General features: G+C 29.7%; 1 protein-coding gene and 1 long non-coding RNA gene across 3 annotated transcripts in view; one reads left to right on the top strand and one right to left on the bottom strand.

The window, feature by feature from the left end:
- The first annotated feature begins 1,363 nt into the window (after positions 1–1,363).
- Caf1-55 (chromatin assembly factor 1 p55 subunit) overlaps positions 1,364–22,872 on the top strand; it is a 54,276-nt gene continuing 32,767 nt past the window's right edge. Inside the window, exons 1-4 of one of the 2 annotated variants that reach the window (XM_075363245.1) lie at positions 1,364–1,490; positions 6,814–6,961; positions 19,573–19,718; positions 22,187–22,391. In XM_075363245.1, the coding sequence (XP_075219360.1) occupies positions 6,903–6,961; positions 19,573–19,718; positions 22,187–22,391 (410 nt within the window). In that variant the 5' untranslated portion in view covers positions 1,364–1,490; positions 6,814–6,902. Of the gene's footprint in view, positions 1,491–1,819; positions 2,014–6,813; positions 6,962–19,572; positions 19,719–22,186; positions 22,392–22,872 lie in introns of those variants that run through there. The other variant, XM_075363236.1, reaches the window with a different exon arrangement.
- Positions 12,695–22,872, bottom strand: part of LOC142323509 (uncharacterized) — a 57,217-nt gene continuing 47,039 nt past the window's right edge. The window contains exon 3 of the long non-coding RNA XR_012756107.1: positions 12,695–12,818. This is a non-coding gene — a long non-coding RNA (uncharacterized LOC142323509). The remainder of the gene's footprint in view (positions 12,819–22,872) is intronic.

Below are 22,872 nucleotides of genomic sequence, written 5' to 3' on the forward strand. Positions count from 1 at the left end.
TAGGTATGTACACAAAATTTTGAAATAATGAAATCATAATAGACTTCAGTTGCAAATTTAAATATACAAAACAAATAGTTCATTATTTTAAAGATGAAGGATATAAGATTTATTGAAACCAGTTTCCTTTTTAGCCTACAGGAATCTCCATCAGGTATTATTAAAGAGGATGAATGAAGGCAATATGTATGAGTGTAGTTGTCTTGTACAGTGTCAGGTCGACATTTCTGAGATGTGTGGTTAATTGAAACCCAACACCACCAAAGAACACCGGTATCCACGATCCAGTATTCAAATTCGTATAAAAGTAGTAGCCTTTACTAGGATTTGAACGTTGGAACCCCAGACTTCAAAATCAGCTGATTTGCGAAGACGCGTTCACCACTTAACCAACCATGTGGGTTCGTAAGTTACACTTGAATTTCATATTTCATTCACTTTCAAACAAGCTTTGTGAGCGAATGTTTGTCTGATTGCAACACAATTAGAATCAAACGTTAGGAAAACTATGATATACTTAAAAAACCAACAGTCAGTGACAATAAAATAAAATGCGATAGATTTTTATAGCGTTTAGTAGAAAAAGAAATGTTTTTCATTTCATCAACTTCGCGATGTATGACCAATGAATACAATCAGAACTCAACTTTTGGTACGGAAGCAGGAGAATGGATCACTAGACGAATGTAAAAAAGGTTCACTTACATGAATTTCGCGATGTATGACCAATAAACACAATCAGAACTCAGCTTCTGGTACGGAAGCAGGAGGATGGATCACAAAACGAATCTAGAAAAGGATCACTTACATGAACTAAATGAGTTAGAGCATTTCGACTGTGAAAGATATTGCGCGCTGCTGAATACGTTTCGCACTGATGTCAGTTGTCAATATTAACATAGAAAATTACGATGATTGTTAGATTTGTTCACACTAGTCGATTAGAAGGTAATTAAACAAAAAAATTAGTTTAATATGAAATGCTCTTAAAGTAAAAGATGTTTACGATGTGTTCATTAAAAATGAATATGACCAGGCATGCGATGTTTGTAATCCTTCATGGTTTCTCAAGATGTAAAAAGAATAAATTTATTGATAATGAATATTCTTCCCGTTATATAATACGTACTTGTAGGCGTGTACTATTGATATAGTCTACCTCAATCTTTTGGTAAAAAAATAAATAAAGCTTACATCAATTATAATACAAGCTATTTGAATGCTGTTACACCAAGTAATTTATGAACATGCATAACCAGTGCTGCTACTTCAAATCACACCCATGTAATATATGGTGTCAGATCGCAATTCACGTAATTAAAACAGAAAAACAGGTAGTAACGGGCTATTATTGTGAGCTGTGAGTGACACATTAAAACTGTTAAAAATTGGGATTACTCAATGTGCGTAAAATCATAACAGACTACGTTGTGATTTGCTTGAACTGGACAGCTGTTGTAGTTCTCAGGTTCTGAGATGCATATAAAAAGGTATTTACTGTAACTGTTCCTGGGGTTTTACTTACATACTTTTTATTTGTTTATCTGTTTCGCCTAGTCACAAATGATTCTTACATTTATGTTCTTTAGAAAAGAGAAAATGACGATTGCGATAACATATATAGAGGTTTGATAGCATAGAGATTACTTGTTGTAACTATCACTTAGCTGCAATGTTTGCTTTGCAGTATTTATGTGTTTATTAATTAAGAAATTGAACTGATTTAAATTACTAATTTACATTGAAAAAATTCTTTCTTTTGTTGTCAGATTTTATTTTTCAGTCCATTTAAGTAGGAACTTGCCACAGGTTGGTGCAATTGGTTTTTGCCGCCGAAAGCATCAGCGTCTTCTGGTGAACTGTTTGTTAACGTGTGATATATTTGTTGATACAAGAATTTTATGTTGAGTTTATCTAAGAGTTTTACATTTTTTCTTGTCTGTATTGTTCAGTTATAATTTTACTATATTTGGGCTTTACCTTCGCCAAGAACAATGGGTGATAAAGACGGAGGTAAATGACATATTTATGGTTATGTCCTTAAATGTTATGCTGGATTCAAGTTTTGTTAAGTTTTTTAATTAGTGTATTAGCTTATTACTGAGTTATTCTTCATTACATATTGAGGTTACCAGTTTTGTAAGATTATTTTATTTTTTTTATTTAAACTGGTAATTTTGTTCTGGTACTAATGTGTCGATTGTGGAAGGTGATGGTTAAACCAATACCGGTGTGTACCAGTTGTAAGAAATAAATAAGTTATGTTTTCCCTTGGTCGATTATACTTAATTTTAGCTCATGGCAGTTTTCTGTATGTGGTTTCAGGATTATATGACTAGAAATTGTTGCATTGGTTTAGTTCCTGTATGCAGTGAGGGGTTAAATCTATCAAATTAAAACTACGAATAAGATTTCAACATCCTACCGTACATACATGTATGAAATTCGTAGTGTGATAGTATTAAACCAACATTTTGTAATAACTTAAATAATTTGATAACTTCCCATAACCATATTATTGCTGCATATATTTGGAAAAGTACTTACAAAGGCGCAGAACTTTGTTTAGCTAACGTAACTTTCTCTGCTGTTTTATATGGGATTGGCTTAGATATCTTTACGATTATAGAAATTATTTGAATTTATTTCTTGCGCCTTTGGTTGTTTTCTAATCAACTTTACAGTTACACGGTCTTTTTTATTGTAGTGTTTCTGTGTAGAGGTTTGAAAAGGTAACTGCAAAACATTATAAGTGATCAGACTTTTTTGTATTAAAAATACAATTTATATATAATAATAAATCTATATTTGGAGTACAGAAATACATTTTGTAAAAAAATAAGTGATGTAAATGCTTACTCAAAAAGGAAACACATCAATGGTCTCACTATTTTATCATGATATGCCATTTTCAGATTGCCTGTGACTTGCCCAAGAAAATTAAATAAATCCCACACATGGTGTCAAATAAATAGTTTTTCAGTCCAAGATTGCAAACTCAGACTAAATACTGTGCCTTATTGTCTTGGATCTATATTATGAAATCTTAATGGTTAATTCTCCGGAGCCTTATTGAAGTAGTGAATTAAATACTATTCAGGAGTAGCTCACTACAATTTTTATGATAGTTCCCATTATTAACAGCCATGTTTGTGTATCTTAGGTTAAGTTTCATTTTTACCTTCTCTATAATTTTACTTCTTTTCTGAAATGCCATTTTCAACATTTATTTACATTGATGTTTGTTATGTATATGTACATAATGTATATTTTGACTATAAGAAGATTCCAGTGCTTCATCCATTATGATTGACAATTATCATAAAAGAACCAAGAGAAATATTTTTAAAAAATTGTAAGTTCATTTTTAACTTGTTTTAAAATCATTTTTTACAATGCACAATGTTTAAAAATAATTGCTGATGGAAAAAAATAAAAACTAAAAATATTTTCATATTCATTGTAAAATTATTTATTTATTTTTTGTATAATATTAATTTTGGTAATTAGTTGAGGTGCCTCACTCTGAAATAAAAAAAAAAAAAAACATCAAATTTATTCAAAATTAATATTTATTCATTTAATGATGTATTTTGGGTGTCGGAAAATAGGAAATTAGTAAAAATTTACATAACCTAACCTAACCTAGCGATTGCTAACCAAGTATCAGCGTATTGTGAAATGGCTACATTACACTGCTTACTTTCATATTTCTTATGTTTGTTAAGTACACGAAGGTGTTTTCTACAACGCCTTACAAATGTGTATCTTCAGCTTCATTTCGTTATTACACGATGGACATTGTGTTTCAGCAAAATGTCATGATTGTAAAAAAATTGGCTCACATCAACTGATTGAGAGAATTCAAGAAGTGTAATAAATGTAAATTCACAATTTCTACATACATACATTTCAGGTCCAGCAGATTATTTTTTCATCCGTTGTAGTTCACTGTATTACTTACTGAACACTGTAAATTCTATAAAGAAAACTTAGATACCATGTTAGCAGACAAAAATGTAATGTAATGACTAAGTTATAAATAATAAAAGTAGTATAGTGAAGTAGTGAATAAGAAAGAATTCTACATTATCAGAAGGTGAGAATCTGCAGTGTAGTGAATAAGAAAGAATTCTACATTATCTGAAGGTGAGAATCTGCATTATCGAGTGTGTCAATATTGAATTATCTACTTTTTCGACACTTTATTTCCATCATTAAATACATTTCAAAAGATTTTATAATGATTTGATGTGATTTTGGGGTGAGGCACCTCCACTAAATAAATTACCTTAATTTTTATTGCATGGTTTAAAATCTTTATTTTCTGTTGTTTGTCGCAGTATTCAAAGAATAAATAATCATAATTATTTAAAAAGAGATTGAACCAATTGATTCAATTTGTCATTTCAAAAGTTTACAAGCTAATTTTAAATAATTGTCATCACTGACCATCATGGACAAAACCATATAAAAAAATAATTATAATTTAACATTACAATACCGTAAATTCTATTGGTCAGTGCTAAAATATTCTTGAGATAAATATATTGTCTTACTTTTGGAGGTTAACTTTTATTTGCAATAATTGTTTGGTAGCCCTTCAATGTTAAATAGGAGAAATCACTATCACTATAGGATGAGAAGTTATCACTTTATTACTACAATGTTTGGGTATTTTTTTTGTGTTAAGTCAAAAAAACTGGTTGAATAATTTTTTTTATTTACAATCTTGCCTCATTTTGTCAAAGTATAATAATTGTTTGTTGCTTATTAGTTCAGCAGACGTGATATCCAAGGCAGTCTCAAAATTATAGATTTAACTTGTACAACTTTGGAAATTTAGTGATCCTATAGATTATAATGTTGACACTTAAAGAATTAATAGTTTTAGTCTTCAAAAATTGCTGATGTCAAACAAATTTAATATATTTCAAATTTGTTACAATTTCCTTAAAAAACGTGAAAACTGGCAATGAATCTCTAATCATTTTAAGTGAATCGTCATTGCTGTGTAAGGGCATGAAATTAGTAAATTCTGATGTAGAAAATAAATTCCATTTTTAAAGGACACAAATAATTTCATCTCTTGTCATAGAATCACTAACCCAGTTTAATTACAGTTCGTCTCCTAGTTGTCATTTTGCTAAAATTATGTTATTGAGGAAATAGGTATTGACAGAATGAATTTGTCACCATTAACCTGGAACATGAATTCTATTGTACGTATTGGTAAGTACTTCCAACAAACATGTTAGAATCTCAAATTACTGCTATATTGTAAAAAGTCTATAATCAATACAATAATTTGATTCTAGTAATATAAATTAATTTTTATTATAATATTGTAGATCTTTTATTATGCAAAATTTTTAGAAATTACTGTTAAAGAATAAAAAGACCACTGAAAATAAACCAGTAAAATTATTTAATTTTAATAAACAGTTCACTTTAAAATTAATGAGCCTTTCAGAACCCATTAAATGTCAGCTATTTCAGTTGATTATCTGGTAGCACTGTCAAAGGTCCATTTTAAAAAAATAGAAAACCAATCAGCTTTGAAATCATCTCATAAATACAGAACATTAATACAAAAACATCAATGACAACATGAAAATTTTATATGTAGCTTACAAACAATATTAAATTTGACAAAAGCAGCATACAAAATGAACAATAAAACCGAAAATGAAAAATACTATTTGGCTACATACTTTAAACCTTCAAAAACAGACACCATTAACAGTGCAATCTGATGCTGCATTTACATAGGAACTGATTGCTGCTCTAAAAGAGAGTTCCATTAATTTGAAACTGAGTTATTAAACATTTGTTAATATTTTTTGAATAAAAAAAAGAATAGAAAAAAGTTTAGAAAATTGAATTTCGTTAATAAAAATTTCATGAAAAATTATTTTTTCGTTTTTGAATAAATATCTAGCTTTTTAAGTAAAAAATCAGTATTAAACAGTTTAGAATAAAGGTATCTTTACTACAGGTTAACCGAACAAAGTGAAAGGAAAACAAATTGCAATTTATTTTCTGTTAGTGTATGTTTATCCAGTTATTAAATGTAGCCAGAAAAGATAAAGTAGGTATTTATTTTATTCGGTACTTACGTATTAACGCCACCGCAGCTACAGCTTTGTTTAAAAACAAAGTAGTCAATCGGATTTCGGTGGAAAATGAACAGTCTCTTTATTAATTTTAATAAATGGTTATTTATTTTATAAATATAATTTAACCAAACTTAACCTACGCTCGCTAACCTTGATTAATTAACACCGTAATTTTTTGAGTATTTATTTAATAAATTCAGTAATTATTGCAATTATTTATTATTTAAATAATCAAAACCACTCCTGTTAATTAGTGAAGGTTAGTGAGCGTAGATTAAGTTTGGTTAAATTATATTTATAAAATAAATAAATATAAATTACCATTTATTAAAATTAATAAAGAGACTCTTTTGAATCTATGTTAAGCTCTATATCTGCCCATTTTCCACTGAAATCCAATTGACTACTTTGTTTTTAAATAAAGCTGTAGCTGTGGTGGCGTTAATACGTAAGTACCTTTTATTCTTATAACTTTTCTGATAGTTATATTAGTGAGTGTCAAACCTGCCTTTAATAATTCATCAGTGTAGTTCTGTTATGATTTGATTCTTTATATTTACATATCAATTAGTTACACAGCATTACAGAAGACTTGTTTAATTTATTTTGTTTCAGTTTATCTTTTCTTATATTTGTATTTGCAGTTAAAAATACATTTTTTTTTTCTTAAAATGTTATTTCTTTCTTTTTCTAGAAACATTTGATGATGCAGTTGAAGAAAGAGTGATTAATGAGGAATATAAAATTTGGAAGAAAAATACACCTTTTCTTTATGATTTGGTTATGACTCATGCTCTTGAATGGCCATCATTAACTGCACAATGGCTACCTGATGTTACTAGGTGCTCTTTTGTCTTATTTTAATTTCGTGGGAGACTGGTTTATATTGTTATATACTTTTTTTGTCTTATAAGGTTATTGTGTAATTTTATAACGGGTGTTTCATAAAGGACGCAATCCTAAGATTAAGAAGGTAGAAGAAGTCATGCATAAGTAAACTTTATTTCTTCCTCCATGTCAGTTGGAACACTGTACTCAAGGTTAGCAGCTTGTAACAGTTGAAATGTTCTTTTATGAACTGGTGCTATACCAGTATAAATTTTGTCTCTGTTGTGTTAAGTATGTCGTTTACCAAGAATGAATGAGTGTTTATTATTGAGACTTGTTACATGTATAAATCTTACAAACGAGTGAAAGATGAGTTTCAGATAAAATTTCCCAATTCGTCAGTATCTAATAAGTCGACAATGTTGCATTTGATTAATAAATTTCATGAGACTGGGAGTGTACATGGTTGGAAAAGCACAGGTCAGCCATCACTGTTAACAGTTGAAGTTCTGGAGGATGTGAAAGTACATTTGACTCCCCCACCCAGAAGGTTATCTTCACAAGCTGGGCTTTCACTTTCTATAGTGTTCAGGGCTATGAAAAAATTACAACTGCATGCTTATCGCATTGGTGTTCAAGAATTGAAAGAAGTAGACCATGGAAAACTTTTATAGTATTGTCGTTGGTTTTGTTATGTAGTTGATGACAACAGTATTGAAATTTTGGATCATGTTTATTTCAGTTACAAGGCATGGTTTCACTTGTATGTATGGCTACATTAACAACCAAAACTGCCGAATAAGGAATGCTGAAAATCCTCATGCGTTTCATGAACGACCATTACATGTTCGTAAAAGTGGTGTTTGATGTGTGATCTCCCGGCATCGTGTAATAGGACCTTGAACCTTGATTTTTTACAAATCTGTAGAAGTGATTTATCACAATTTAATCCACGTTAGATTTGCACAAATGAGAATGTTGATTCCAGTAGGATAATGCAATATATTGTACTGCTAATGAAACGCTGGATATGTTAAGGGAATTTTTTGGCCATTGTTTGGTATCAAAAGGGTTGTGGCCTCCAAGATTTACAGATCTTACACTAGCAGACTTATTCCTTTAGTGGTATTTAAAAATTGTATTTTTTAAAAACAATCCTTAAAGTTGACAAATGAAAAGTTAACGTTGAAAGTGAGATTTCAAACATTACTGAGCAAACATTATGAAAAGTGTATGAACCTGCATTGGGATCACAGGAAATCATTTTGTACTCTGTTGTAAAGTTATTCAAGGTAATTTGAATGTTGTATTTTTATAAGTATTTTATTAACACTAATATTTTTGCAATAAATTCACATCAATCAAAGGGTTTGCGTCCTTTTTTGAAACACCCATTTTACTTACCAAAGTTTTTATTTTTTTCAAACAACAATATTATCCTCTTCAAATTGATGTTTTTTAAAGACATGTTTCAATTTCGGGAAAAGGAAAAAGTCACAAGGACTCAAATCAGGTGAATAAGGGGTTGAGGAACCGTAGGAATACATTTTGAGGTCAAAAATTTCCTGATGAAAATAGCCGTGTGACATGGGGCATTGTCATGACGAAGCATCCACTTGTCTGCAATGTCTGGTTTCACGTGAAACATTTGGTTGACAGTTGGTCCTGGAGGAACAAATTCTTTATGCACGATACCCCACTGTCAAAAAAGCAAATCAACATGGTTTTGATCTTTGATTTGCTCATTCAACATTTTTTCGGTCGAGGAGATGACGGAGTGTGCCACTCTTCACTTTGCCACTTTGTTTCAGGATAGTACTCAAATATCCAGGATTCATCACCTGTGATCACAAGATTGAAGAATTCTTGGTCATTGTCAATCCTCTCAAGAAGATCAACGCACATGTTTCTTCAATTGTCCTTTTCCGTTGTGAGGTTTTTCGGCATAAATTTCGCACAAACCTTTTGCATGTCCAATTTGTCTGTCAAAATTTGATGTATGGTGAAAGTTTTTAAATTTAACTGTTCGCTAATCATCCTCATTGTTAAATGATGGTCTGATCTCACAAGAACCCTCACACGCTCAATGTTTTATCAGATTTTGAAATTGAAGGTCTCCCTGAGCGAGGTTGATCTTCAACGTGTTCTCGGCCTTCCAAAAACGATTTGTGCCAGCAAAAACTTGTGCTCTTTGTAAGCAATGTTTCCCATAGACCTGTTTCAACTTTTCAAAGGTCACACTTGCAAGTTTAACACAAAGCTTGATGACGCAATGTTGCTCCAAATTTCGATGCGAATTCCGATGCTCCATTTTCGTAACACAACTTCACTGATGTGCTGTCAAAAATAATGTGTTGGCTGAACAGAGTTGAAACGTGTACTGAGCATGTGGAAGGGATAAACAAACTGGTCTGGCACAGACCGGTAGACACAGCGTTGCCAGATCGCTTGCAGTGTTACCAAAATCATTACTTTTCTCACACACCTCGCATATACAAGCATCTCTGTCACAGCATCACCCACAACTTGTGTTTCCTGTCAGGGGATGTTTAGCCAGTCAAGGGGCTCTGTTCCCTGGACCCCTGTGTGTTCATTAAACTCGTGCATTTTGAAATAATAATGATAAATAACAATTAAAGCCTCTTCAATTTATAAAAACTTATAAGTGTGTTGTAATTTCTTCAGATTAAATGTTTGGTCAGTACAGGACCCAATGGGTTGGTGTTTAGATTTCCTGTTGTGGCTTTTCTTGCCAAATAAATAATGAGAATTACAAACATAAATTTACAATCACAATGTTAGGAAATGTAATCAAGATTGATTCAACAGTGGTAGCATAAAACAGCAAAAATCTAAGAAAAATGTTTGTTTTTTACCCCTTAAAATATTAAAATTCAAAAAAGCAGAAAATGGTTTTTAGTTATTTATTTATTTGAAGAGTTTTTGGCAATTTTTACCTTTCTTCACCCTTTCAAGGTCAGATTAAATGTAAATCTAGAAACTGGTTTTTAGATATTCTCATAAAGATTACACACACCAAAAATCAAGTTGATATCTTATTTGTTATAAGAAATTAAAAAAAAGAGTAAATTTCATTGTTACTTCATTTAAAATTTTTAAACTCTGAATTTCAAAGAATCCTTTCATAGTGTGCACTTACACTGTAAGAACATGCAAACAAATTTATCCAAAGTAGTTTTTGTTCAACATTGATTATAAGTCAGTCAGGACATGTTCTTTTATATACATACTAGCAGGCTCATCATGGCTTGCCTGTGCTGTGTTACTTGCCTTTCCCTTCGCAGTCAGGGGATGTTTAGGTCAGGGCTTGTTTCAATCGCCTTTCCTATCTAGCGAGGGGGTTCTACCCCTGGCTAGATGTTGGTTTTTTTTGTTCGGGATAAACAAAAAACTACCTGATCAATCGCAACCATATTTTTACCCATGTTTCTTGGCATAACTGAGAAGATTTTTACATATATTTCATCTTGAAAAAACATTCAAAACAGCAATAAAAAACACGTTGAAAAGATAATGCTTTACTGCCTCCACACATAGTATGTTGACTCTCTGCTAGGTGGTGGACATGTTGGGCTAAATTTAGTCTACTTAATCATGAAAGCATAAGCTGTTTATAATTGTTAATTATTGAATATCAGACAATTTTAATTCATTTCTTTGATATATGTATAGTAGTAAGGTTAACGCAGTTGTATTTATTTGATTTCTCAGGTAATATGATATATTGGTTCTGTGATAGATAATAAATATTTGATTATTGAAATTTATAAAATAAGTAAATAAAACAAATAATTATAAGTAAAAATACAGATATAAAATGATGAGATGTAATATTGGTAGAAAAGCTTCAAAATGTAAGGAGAATATCTACATCACCTTTACATGAGACTATGGAAGAGCATAAGGATCTGTTTTACAATGCTATACAATATAGGAAAGCCATGTTAAAGTTTGGATCTGCTTTTGAATATGATCCTCATTTGGATTATATTAATAGTAACGATTTACAAATTGATGCAGTGTTTACAAATATGCAGTCATTGTTTTGCAAAAAAATGGAAAGATGATGAAGCACCTGGTATGTGTTGTGGTGGGAAAGTTTCACTTTCTACACTTAATGAGCTACCAGAATTAATCAACGGTTTAGTTTTAGGATCTTCTCATACTTTGTCAAAATATTTTCTTGATAATGTTGAAAAATACAACACTTTATATCAGATGACTTCTTTATGTGCTAAACAGATTGTGGAAGGAATTTTATGCCTACATTTAAAATTCAAGGTCAAGTTTACCATCCCATGAGAGGTTTATTGCCAGCACATGGTGTCGATCATCAACTTTTACAAATTTACTTCCTTTCTGATGCTGATCAAACTTCTCTTCGTACCAATATTGTTCCAAACTTGAAGAAGGAACTAATAACAGCACTCCAGCAGTTATGCTGGAACAATAATAATTTGATCAGAGAGTTTAAATGTAATATTGACAACACCTTTGGGTAACACGGAAGATTTTTAATTAATAACTCATGTTGACCATGTACCTGTTAATTAGCATAGGGGTTGCTATAATGCTCCAACTTCTAATGAAGTTGCTGTTTTACTGGTTGATGAAGGTAAAGGACCTAGATTTGTAATCTTATGTTGTTGTGACAGTCAAATGCAACATGTGTCTCAACTTCATTACTCTTATGATCCTTTACAATATCCATTTTGTTTTTGAAAGGTGAAGATGGTTATTATCTAACTATTCTGCTAAATAATAATGAACAAAATAAAACAGTTTAGTGCGTGCAATTTTATGATTATCGATTTATGGTTCAAGATAACATTGACAATTTTTTACATTATTACAGAAATTTGTTTAAGCAATATTGTGTTGACATAATGGCCAAAATGATCACTGAAAAATTAACTTTTAATCATAATACAAAAATATTATGTGCTGTTGATATATTCATCTTCGAGATACTGTGCAAGACACCAATGTTAATGCTAACAAAATGGGTAAAGTGTCATACTTCCCTCATCTTTCACTGATTCACCATGGTATATGTATGAGAAATCTCAAGATGCTATGACATACATGTGTAAATGGGTGTCCAGGTTTATTCATAACCTTTACGTGCAATCCTGAATGGCCAGAAATAAAGAATGAACTTTTCACTGGTCAGAAATCTACTGATAGACATGATATATCCAGAGTTTTCCATTTGAAAATGAGAAACTCCTAGACCTTATTAAGAAAAAATAAATATTTGGTTGGGTCTACTGCTACGTGCTGTGTCAACTTATTCGGTTAAAAATTAAAGAGATGAATTGAATCAGTACATTAATGGTAGATATATATGTACATCTGAGGCCGATTTTTTGACTTTCCAATACATCTACATTATCCCACTATTGTTTACTTAGAAAACTATCAACGTATTTATTTCACTGAACAAAATCTCCAAGTCCTTGAAAGTCCACAGAAGACTATTTTATTACTGCTTTTTTAAGCTTTGTCAATCCAATGACTTCGCTAAGACACTGTTATTTCCTGAATTTCCTAGATACTTATAATAATAAGTTTAGCAGAAGAAAGTGCAGAACTGACATTGAAGGATTTCCTGGAATCAAAAAGGATTGCTCGGATAGATATATATACAATTCATCCAAACCAAAGTGAAGGCTTTCCCTGTGTATGTTATTGCATGATGTTAAGGATTTACATCTTTTTATTACCTGAAAACTGTTGATGGTGTGCTACACCATACATATAAAGCTGCTTGTGCTGTACTTGGCTTATTGGAAAATGATTATCACTGGAAAGAAATGCTTGCTGTTGCTTCTATTTGTCAGTCTTCGCCTAAATTGAAAGAAATGTTTGCAATTATATTAGTTTTTCATCATCCTATCCAACCGAACATATTGTGGGAAATGTTTCTAAAGGATTTTTGTAAAGATATTTTACATCAAATCTAACTCAAACCAATACTGTTGAGATTACAATTTCAGATAAAATAGTGAATAGAGGTTTTATGGAGCTTCATTGTCATTAACTGAGAAATCTATATCCGATTTTGGTTTACCAATACCAACCTGTGATAATCAATAAGCTATTAATGCTTATAATACAATGTTAAGACTCTTTTGATGTAAATCAACAGAAAGAATATTTAAGTATTAATTTTTTTAAATTAGTACCAGATCAATGTTGGGCGTTTGATAATGTAAATAAAAGTGTTGCTAGCAACAACCCAAAGATTTTTTTCTTAGGTGCTCCTAGAGGCACTGGGAAAACTTTCTTAATGTCTGCTTCTTGCTCAAAAGTTCACGCAACTAAAAATGTTGGATTTAGTGTAGCATCATCAGGAATAGCTGTTACATTTCTAAATGGTGGGAGAACTGCATATTCCACTTTTAAGTTACTGTTAAATGTTGCACGTGGGCAAGAATCTGCTTGTTCTATTCATAAAAATGGTTCACTTGGACAAATTTTGCAACATGCTAAACTTATAGTGTGGGATGAATGCACAATGAGTCATCGAGCTCATATTGAAGTTATTGATCGAACCCTTCAAGATATTAGATCATGCAGGTGGCATGGCATATTATTAGATATTCAAGATATTAGATCATGTGGGTGATATAACTTTCGTGTTTGCTAGAGACTTTTGGCAAACATTGCCTGTCATTTGAGAGGAACTAGGGCTGATGTTCAGGCATGCCTTATGGAAATTTGTCCTTAACAACTAATTATTATTAGTTGTTAAGGACAACTAATAATAATTAGTTGTTATTAATTATTAGTTGTCCTAATAATTAATAACTAATTAGTTAATAATTAATTAGTTGCCCTAATAATTAATAAGTTAATTATTATTAACTTAATAACTAATATGAGAATTCATCTTGGGGGTGGCGTTGATAACTTTCCCTTACAACTACTAAAATTGGAAATGAGACACTCTACCTCACAATGATGGTTCATTTCTGTCTATGAAAACATTGGTACTGTTGTGCATACAATGGATGATCTCATTTCCAATATTTATCCAAAGATTAGTAAGCTTTTAAAAAAAATTTTCGCTTTTGCAAAAGATCTTTTTGAAATATTTTTGCATTTGAAATAACTAATATGATTTTAGAAAAAGTTGAAGAGCAAAACAAGGAATACTGATCTGTAGATTCTGTAATCAGTACTGAAGATGCAGTCCACTATCCTTCAGAATTCTCTTAATCCTGCAGGTTTTCCAGAACTGGTTATTCGGAAAGTCAATACATTCTGCTATCAGATCAAAACACTGCAAAAAATATCATATACCTGGAAGTTCTATCAATTTAATACTGTTAGAAAATGGGTTGGCTACATTATAATCTCAGGCGAAGCCAAGACTGGGGGTTGCTATATATATATATATATATATATACGTTTAAGTGATCAACACCCAGCAAAAACTACTGAAGATAAATTGATGAAAATTTGTATAAACTTTCTCCTTATGGTGCATACTAACAAAATTCACTTTGAAATTCAGTTTAATGGGTTAAAATAGAATAACAATGAAATTATTATTTTTTTTTTATTTCTCGGTAACAGAAGTAGATATCAGCTTAATTTTTAGTGTGTGTAATCTTAATATGAATATCTAAAAATTGATTTGCACATTTTTTTAAATTCAGAGGTTAAAAGTCGTAAAATGGATTTTTAATTTTTTTTTTACCCTGTTATTTATTTAATTTCTCAGAAACAAATTAAGAAATCAACCTAATTTTTGGTAAGTGAAATTTAAGGTTTTTGAAATTCAACCTTGGAAGGAGATGAAAGGTAAAAAAAATTTTGACAATGATTGTAAATTTTCCCAATCCCGATTGTAGTAAGCTAGATATTCAGTAGATTTGGTCTTGAAAATAGTCTTCATACAAATATTTAAAAACCATTTTAGGGTATTTTTAATTTAATTTTTTTTAAGAGGTACGAAAGTATATAGCACCATTGCTCAATCAACACAGCTACTGCCATCGCAACTGTATGTGTGACTGGCTGTACCTATCTCCGGTTACGTAACTAAAGAATATAAAATAAAGAATTGACTGCTATGAGGAAATGAAAGTAACCATGTAGTGCTTGTGAAGCTGTGATGAGAAGCTAGTAATAAATATAAATTAAAGCCTCTATTCTATTTATAAAAACTGTTAGTAGGTTATAGTTTCTTCACAGTAGCAGTTTGATCAGTAAAGTACAGGACTTAACTTTGAATGATCTAAAAAGATAGGGTTTCAAAACATTCGGCTCCAACTTAAAATTATTAGTTATAATTAATAATTATTAATTATAAATACAAAAATACTAGTGAACTTTGTAAGAGATAAAAATATACTTTGCCTTGTTCTTAGTGTTACACTGTCACATCCCTTAAAAAATCAAAATCAAAAGATATTTTTGTAAGATTAACTTGCAAGCCCCTATCTAGTGAGTGAATATCTTGTTTAGTGTAATTGGACATGGGGAACATTTGCATCATTATTCAAATTTTTTTTCCTTTCTTCGTCCCTTTCAAGGTCAAATTTTTAAAAATCTAGAAATTGATTTTTAGATATTTACATGAAAATTATACCAAAAAGTAAGTTGATATCTTTATGTGTTAGCAAGAAATTAAAAAACTATCTGGGTTTTAAAAAAAAATTTAAACACCATTTTAACCCTTTAAACTCAGAATTTCAAAAATTCTAAAAATAGTTTTTAGATGTTTACATAAGATTAAACAAACCAAAAATCGAGTTGATATCTTCATTTCTTATCATGAAATTAAAAAAATAGCCAGATTTTTAAAGAAATTCAAAACCCATTTTAACTCTTTAAACTCAAAATTTAAAAAAATTGTTTCTTAGTGTGCATTTACACTAAGAAGATGTATACAAATTTTCATCAATTTATCTTCAGTAGATTTTGCTGAGCGTTGATGAATCATTCAGTTAGGACGTGTTCGTTTATATATTTAAAATATATTGATGAGTTACACAGTTCAGGGGTCTCCTTTACCTCCAGGTGCTCTTGATTCCTAATCTCTGTTAAATTTACAAAGTTGAAGAATTATGATATTCAAACTATTCTCATCAGAGTGCAATATGAAATTCAGATTGCTCTTGTTCCTAGCCTCTCTAGCCCTCAATTGATGTTAAAAATTAAATACTGTGAATGTTCAAGCTGTGTTTATAAAAATGCATTCTATCACTGGGGGCAAGTAAGAAACTTAATGTTAATATTGTCAGCCCCCTTGCCACTGATCTGTGTGGTCATTCCATGTCAGTAAAAAAAAAAAGATAGTTATGACCATATCATATGAATTTTGATTAACTTATATGTGTTTTCTTTTTATAGAATTCTCATTTTTCATACAGCTATTTAAACATAATAATTTTCTTAACTTGTTTTTATTGTATGGCAGTTTAAAATTTAGGTAAAAATTATGTTTTTTACTTCCATGTTTGAAGTAAAGGAAGAATTGTGATTGAAAAAATTTTGGCTTTCAGATTTCAACGGAAATATTCATTTTGACCATTCCTGAATTCATTTTGACTACTTTACATATGTATCACAAGTAACTCAAAACAATTAGCCATAGGATATTGAAATTTTGGTTTTAGAACTGTTGTAACATCTAGTTGGGCACTTCCTCTTTTGATTGCAATCGACTGAACCAAAAGTGTCCAAAAAAGCTCAAATTGCAAAAAAATTTGGATTTAGGACTTTCCTTAACTGCAGTAATAAGCCCTCTTGAGAGCTTTTCAATGATATGTATAAATGGTACTTATTTTCATTGGTTTCAGAGTTATAGCCAAATAGAATTTTTATTAATGAATTATTTTGATCTTACAAGAGAAGGCACATTGGTTCGAATCAGACTTCAATCTCCTTTTCTTTTTTTATAATTTATCTTTTTCAACTTTTTTTTTTTAATTTAGATATTTTGATTTATTAATAATTATTAACGTGTGATTGTAATAACAATTTACAGTAAATATTAACTATTCAATAATAATAATAAAAAAATATGAAAAAAATCAGAAGTTACTCGTGAAATAAAATTTTGTGTACTTTTAAAAATGTGTATATGTACTTTAATAGGCATTATTACATATGTGTATATGTAATAGATTTGGTGAAACATCTGATTATATAATATTAATTGAAAATTATAATTTAGAATCCTATTATTTTTGAATTTTATTTAATTATTCTGGAATTTCTGTTTAATTTTATCTTCATTAAACTTAATTACAGACTAATTTTAGACCCTGACAAGAACAACATATACACTGAGGCATTCATGCCCGATCTTTAATGAATTGTAAAAAATTCTTATCTTTTAGTCATTGCTCCTCTGATATTATCAGACAATATTCTCCCTAAATCAGAGTTGATCATTTTGTTTATTTTTTTGTTGCCAATCATTTAATCACTCTTTGTTTTGATATAATTTTTCTGATCTTAATTTGAGTACACGTTCTTTAGTTTTCAAATTTTCTCTCTCTTTATATTCGTGATCCTCTTAATCTTTTTATTCTTTCTTTGGTCTTAACGTTTTCTTTGTTTGGTTCATTTTCTTCCTGTTTATTCTTTCTTTAGTTTTAACATTTTCTTCCTTTTTTTTTTTTGAGATATATTTCTTCATGTTATCTTTCTTTTTCCTGTATGATTGTTTTTTTCATTTTTGATTATTCACCAAATAATCCAACAATAAAAACTGAATATTTTACACTGTAAGGTCAAAATTAACATTTGTAACCAGTATGCAGGATTTCACTAAACAGAATAGTTTAAATATTATTAACTTTTATTTATATGACACCAGAAATCTGAAACTTTTGTTAATCAGCAACTCACGAATATACGAATAATACAGATCTAGTAATACGAGTAAAAAAGGGACTTTTACTCTATCCTAATATTTCATGTAAGATTGTTGAATTAATAATAGTTTAAATATTTGATGTTAATAAAAACTAATATTTCAGTAATTGTGTAACTGTCCAGTTTATTTAATAATTGGAAGATTGTACCTCACTTTCAAACTAAATAAGTTTAAATGAAGTGCAGCAAAAATATGTAATTTATTTGTTGTACAAGGAAGTCATGTGTTGTCCACATCAGATTTTCTATTTCTAAGACTTAGATGCTAGAAAGTGTTTTTCATTGTAATTGTTATATTAATTGATCAGTCCTTTCAATATTTACTACTAAATATGAAGATTTCAGTAAAAAAATTCCTGAACACTAAGGATTGTAATTGTGAGTTGATATTGTTTTATTAATTTGAATTTTTATAGTGGAAAACAAAGTTTGTGCAAAATTTATTATTTAGGAAAAGCAGTATTCAAATATTATTTTTAAAGGAAGGTCCATGGAAAAAGAAAAGCATAATTTCTGTTTAAAAAATAATTGATAAAAAAAACTTTTGAATTTCAAGAGAAACAGTTTGGTGTGTGGTCACACAACTAACTGTAAAAGAAAAATGTACAAACTTTCATAAAAATATGCGATTGTGAGATTATGGCATGATTGTGCTGTAGTGAAATGATTATCTAGTCCTTCTAATATATCACAATGAAATATTAAGATATTCAAACAATAAAAAAGAAGTTGATTCTATTTTTCATTGAAATGTTACACTGATAATGGCATTAAATAATTTTGACTTAATGCTTTTATAGCCCCCTCACCCCTCAATTAAAAAATGAAATTCAAATTAAAATTTTAATATATTTGTAAAACTATATCACAGTATTTAAATCATTTGTTTTGCAAAGCATGATTTTACATTTAGGAAAAAATTGAAACCTTAATGACATCATAGAGATACATGTCCCCAATTCCACCAAACTGTCTAGCCCTCTCAGTTATAAAATCTGATTTATTGCAAAGATCCAATATTCAGTTTTAAAAGCATGTTCTACTTCCATGGAGTGAAATTCATAGTATTCTATCGGTTAAGTCTTCTTGCACACAAGCATCCTATATTTCTTGACATCAGTTAATAAATATAGAAATATTTTTATATTTAAATCTTAATTTATTTGAAATGCATTCAAATTTTTGGGAACACGTAAAGTAAAGCTTAATGGTATTGTAGAGATGAGGCCTCCAGTACTGTGGTCATAAGAAATTAGAATATCCAAAAGTTTTCTAAATATGTTCCCTTACTGGCCAAAGTAAAGTACACATTGTGATATCATTTTACAGCCTTTCTCTGGAAGCAACTCTCTTCTACTAACAGTAATTGAGATATAGTGAATTCTAAACATTCTTTTCAATTATGTTCCCATCCAACTTTTTTTTTTAGTGATTTGGGACCATTCCAAATAAATCAGAAATGTAAAAACAAAACATCCAAAATTTGTGATAAAATTAGTAAAAAAAAATATATATATATATATATTGTGTGTTTATGCTATTACACATAAGTTTTAGCAGTTCTTATAAAATATTAGATTGAAGGTTCTGAACTTTAAGGCAGACCAAAATAATTGTTTTTCATAACCTCAGTAATAATAATTATGCTATGAAGTGATTACTGATAAAAACAGTACATTATTACGATTTTATTTATTTTTTATAGACCTGAAGGAAAAGATTATTCAGTGCACAGGCTTATTCTTGGTACACATACATCTGATGAGCAGAACCATTTGCTAATAGCTAGTGTTCAGCTACCTAATGAAGATGCTCAGTTTGATGCTTCACATTATGATAATGAAAAAGGAGGTAAAACACTTTTTCTTTGTACACATTTAATTTGTAATAATTTAAATTTTTTGACAGTATGAATTATACGTAAATGCAATGCAGCGTGCATCCATAAATTCAGTGAAATGCAATTTATGATTGATAAAAAACTTTATTTAAGTTACTATAGTATTTACTTTCTGGACGGTTGAATTTATTGTTTAGAGGTAATTTTTATTACTTGATAATTATATCCACCTTAATTTGACCTTCTAAATTGTAGATGAAGATAAGTTATCAAAAATATTTTAATTAGAAATGCAGTTAACATTGAACTACATACATACGTGTGTGTCACAAAGTTCTCCCAGGATTTTCATAACCTATTGTATTTGTAAAAATAATGGAAAATGTTCTCATAAATGTATGTCCTAAACTGCTTTGTTTGCGAGTTACGGCTAGTAAAAAATTCAATAAAGTAGATCCCAGAACCATATCTGTAGTAGGTTTTAAGAAATCTGGGTTGAAAACCAATAAATTGGGGTAATAAACATATAAAACTTTCAAAGAAAAGTTGTAGAAAATTTAATTCTGAACAAAATGGTTAAGATAAGTTGAATAAATTAAAGAAAGGTTAGATATATGTACCAGTTAATAATAAATGTTCAAAAATGAGCAAGCCATTTTAAACACATTCATTTCTTGGCACACTTCTGTATTGCTTTTGTTGCTCTTCTTGGTTCTTCAGGGCTGTCCTTAAGTTGCTGGGCTAATTCCTCACGAAAATGTATTTTTGTTTTGTATGCAGTATTTTTCATTTATCCTCAGACGCAAAAATCTAAAGGTGTTAGATCAGGCAATCTTGGTGGTCAGGAATGTGGATCTCCACGACTGATTCATTTCTCAGAGAAATGATTTAAGTGAGTGGAAACAGCACAAGAGAAGCGGAGAGGGGCACCATTGTGCTGGAAGTATACTTTGTGTCTCAGCACTAGAGGAACATCTTGAAGCAGCTGAGGCAATTCTTCTTGAAGAAAGTGCGAGTAGACCCCAGCATTTAAGTGGCCAGGTAATAAATAATCCAAACTACTGATTGTGAAAAAGGCTGCACCATAAATTGATGCTAAATTGGTGTTAAAAATTGCCTTCTACTATTTTATGAGGATTTACTTCTGCCCATGTATACTCATTGCATAAGTTGATGTCATCTCAAACGAAATTTGCCGTAAACAAAACATACTTGTAGAGTTGTCAGTTTTTATTCGCCAGTTACAGAGCTCCAAGCATACTCTATAGAATGATTTAAACATCAATACAGTATGTGCATTGTTGATCAGCTGTTGTTATTGATTGCCAAACTTAAAATAATAATTTTAAAATAATTTATTGTTTCTGTCAATAAAAAAATTATTTTCCAAGTCATTTTTATTTTACCATTGTATAAGTTCCAGTTTTTATTTTTTTATTTTTTAACAGTAAGTTTTGTTTTTACAAATTTTTCACTTCACAAAAAAAAAGAATTTGGGTTTTGTGTACATTAAAAAAGTACTTTTCTGACAAAATGTGGTAATGTATTATTTCTAAATAAAATTCAAATTTTTCTAACATTTCTTTGTTTTATTCAAATTATCTTACATCATTTAGTTCAGAATTAAATTCTCTAAAAGTTTTGTTTAAAAGATTTAAGTGTTTATTACCCATTTAACAAAGTTATTGTATGTCAAACATAAAAAACAGGGTTTTTTTACCCCAAGTTATTGGTTTCACTCCAGATTTCTCAAAAATGCTGTGGGTATGGTTCTGGAAGCTATTTTATTTGATTTTTCAGGTCAAAAACCATAAGAAATCACCAATCCTGACTCTTGATTAATGTCCTAAAAATCTATACGACTTCATTTCATTGAGCTGAACCTGAGCGAAATCTTTCACTAGCTGTAACAAAGCATTTTAGGATGTATGTTTATATGGACTTTTGTGCATTCTGTATATAAGAAGTAAGGCAGCAGTTTTGCACATCTATAATATTTTTTAATGTAAAAAATGATTATATACTAAATATTTTTATAAAAAATTGCATAAGTTACCAAGATGTGTAAATTATACAAATGATGTCTTTTTTTGTACTTGGCGACTTTCTTTTTAACAATAAAGGAGAAAATTAAACGTAAAATTCATTTTTTAACGAAGGATATGTACCCTTCTGTAGGTGCACCTAGATGGAGACATTTGGGTGATTGGAATGCTGCAATATTGATAATTTGAGGTATGATTAACAGTGAGTTAATTGGTTTTTAAGTGCTTTTTTTTTGCTGGTATTATTTCAACTGTAAGTTTTACTTTTAAAAGTGCTTCTTTAATTATACCGAAATTATTTTACTGCAGTTAATATTATATTATAACATTGCTTAAACTTTAAGTAGTAATTAAATAAAGTACCTTAATAAGTTTATACAATATTTATTGCCATTATTATAAAGATAATATATTCAATATTACATTGTTTTTAGAATTTGGAGGTTTTGGATCAGTCAGTGGAAAAATAGAAATTGAAATCAAAATAAATCATGAAGGTGAAGTTAACCGTGCTCGTTACATGCCTCAGAATCCATGTGTAATAGCAACAAAGACTCCTTCAAGTGATGTATTGGTCTTTGATTATACCAAACATCCATCCAAGCCCGATCCAAGTGGAGAGTGTCATCCTGATTTAAGGTTGTAAAATGTTTATTTAGTTTGTAAAAAATTTCAGATTAGTGTGCAACCTTTAGATATTTAATAAAATTAAGATAGTAAAGGAATACTGCAAAAAAGTTATATTAAAATTGCTGAATATTTTACAAATTTATGGTGATCAAGAAGGATTTAGGTCAGAGTTAGAGGAATTAAATATAAATAGCTAAGTATTTGATATTAAAAGTTGAATGAGTTTTGCCGATGATATTTATGTATTAAAATATATTTTAAGTAAATTAGAATTATTTAAATTTTGACATTATCTTCTAACAACTTGTTCTGTTACAGTTGATATATTATTTTGGAGTTAGGTACATCACTATTTTATCCCTCTATCAAGGCTTTGCACCTTTCTTTAAAGTAAGATAGTATTTTTACTAATCCAGATTGGTAAAAAAGATAAATAATAATGTTGAAGTTTGATTAGTTAACATGGAAAGTTTTTGTTTTTTATTGCTGT

Source organism: Lycorma delicatula, chromosome 1, assembly GCF_047948215.1.
Source record: "Lycorma delicatula isolate Av1 chromosome 1, ASM4794821v1, whole genome shotgun sequence".
Lineage (NCBI taxonomy): Eukaryota > Metazoa > Arthropoda > Insecta > Hemiptera > Fulgoridae > Lycorma > Lycorma delicatula.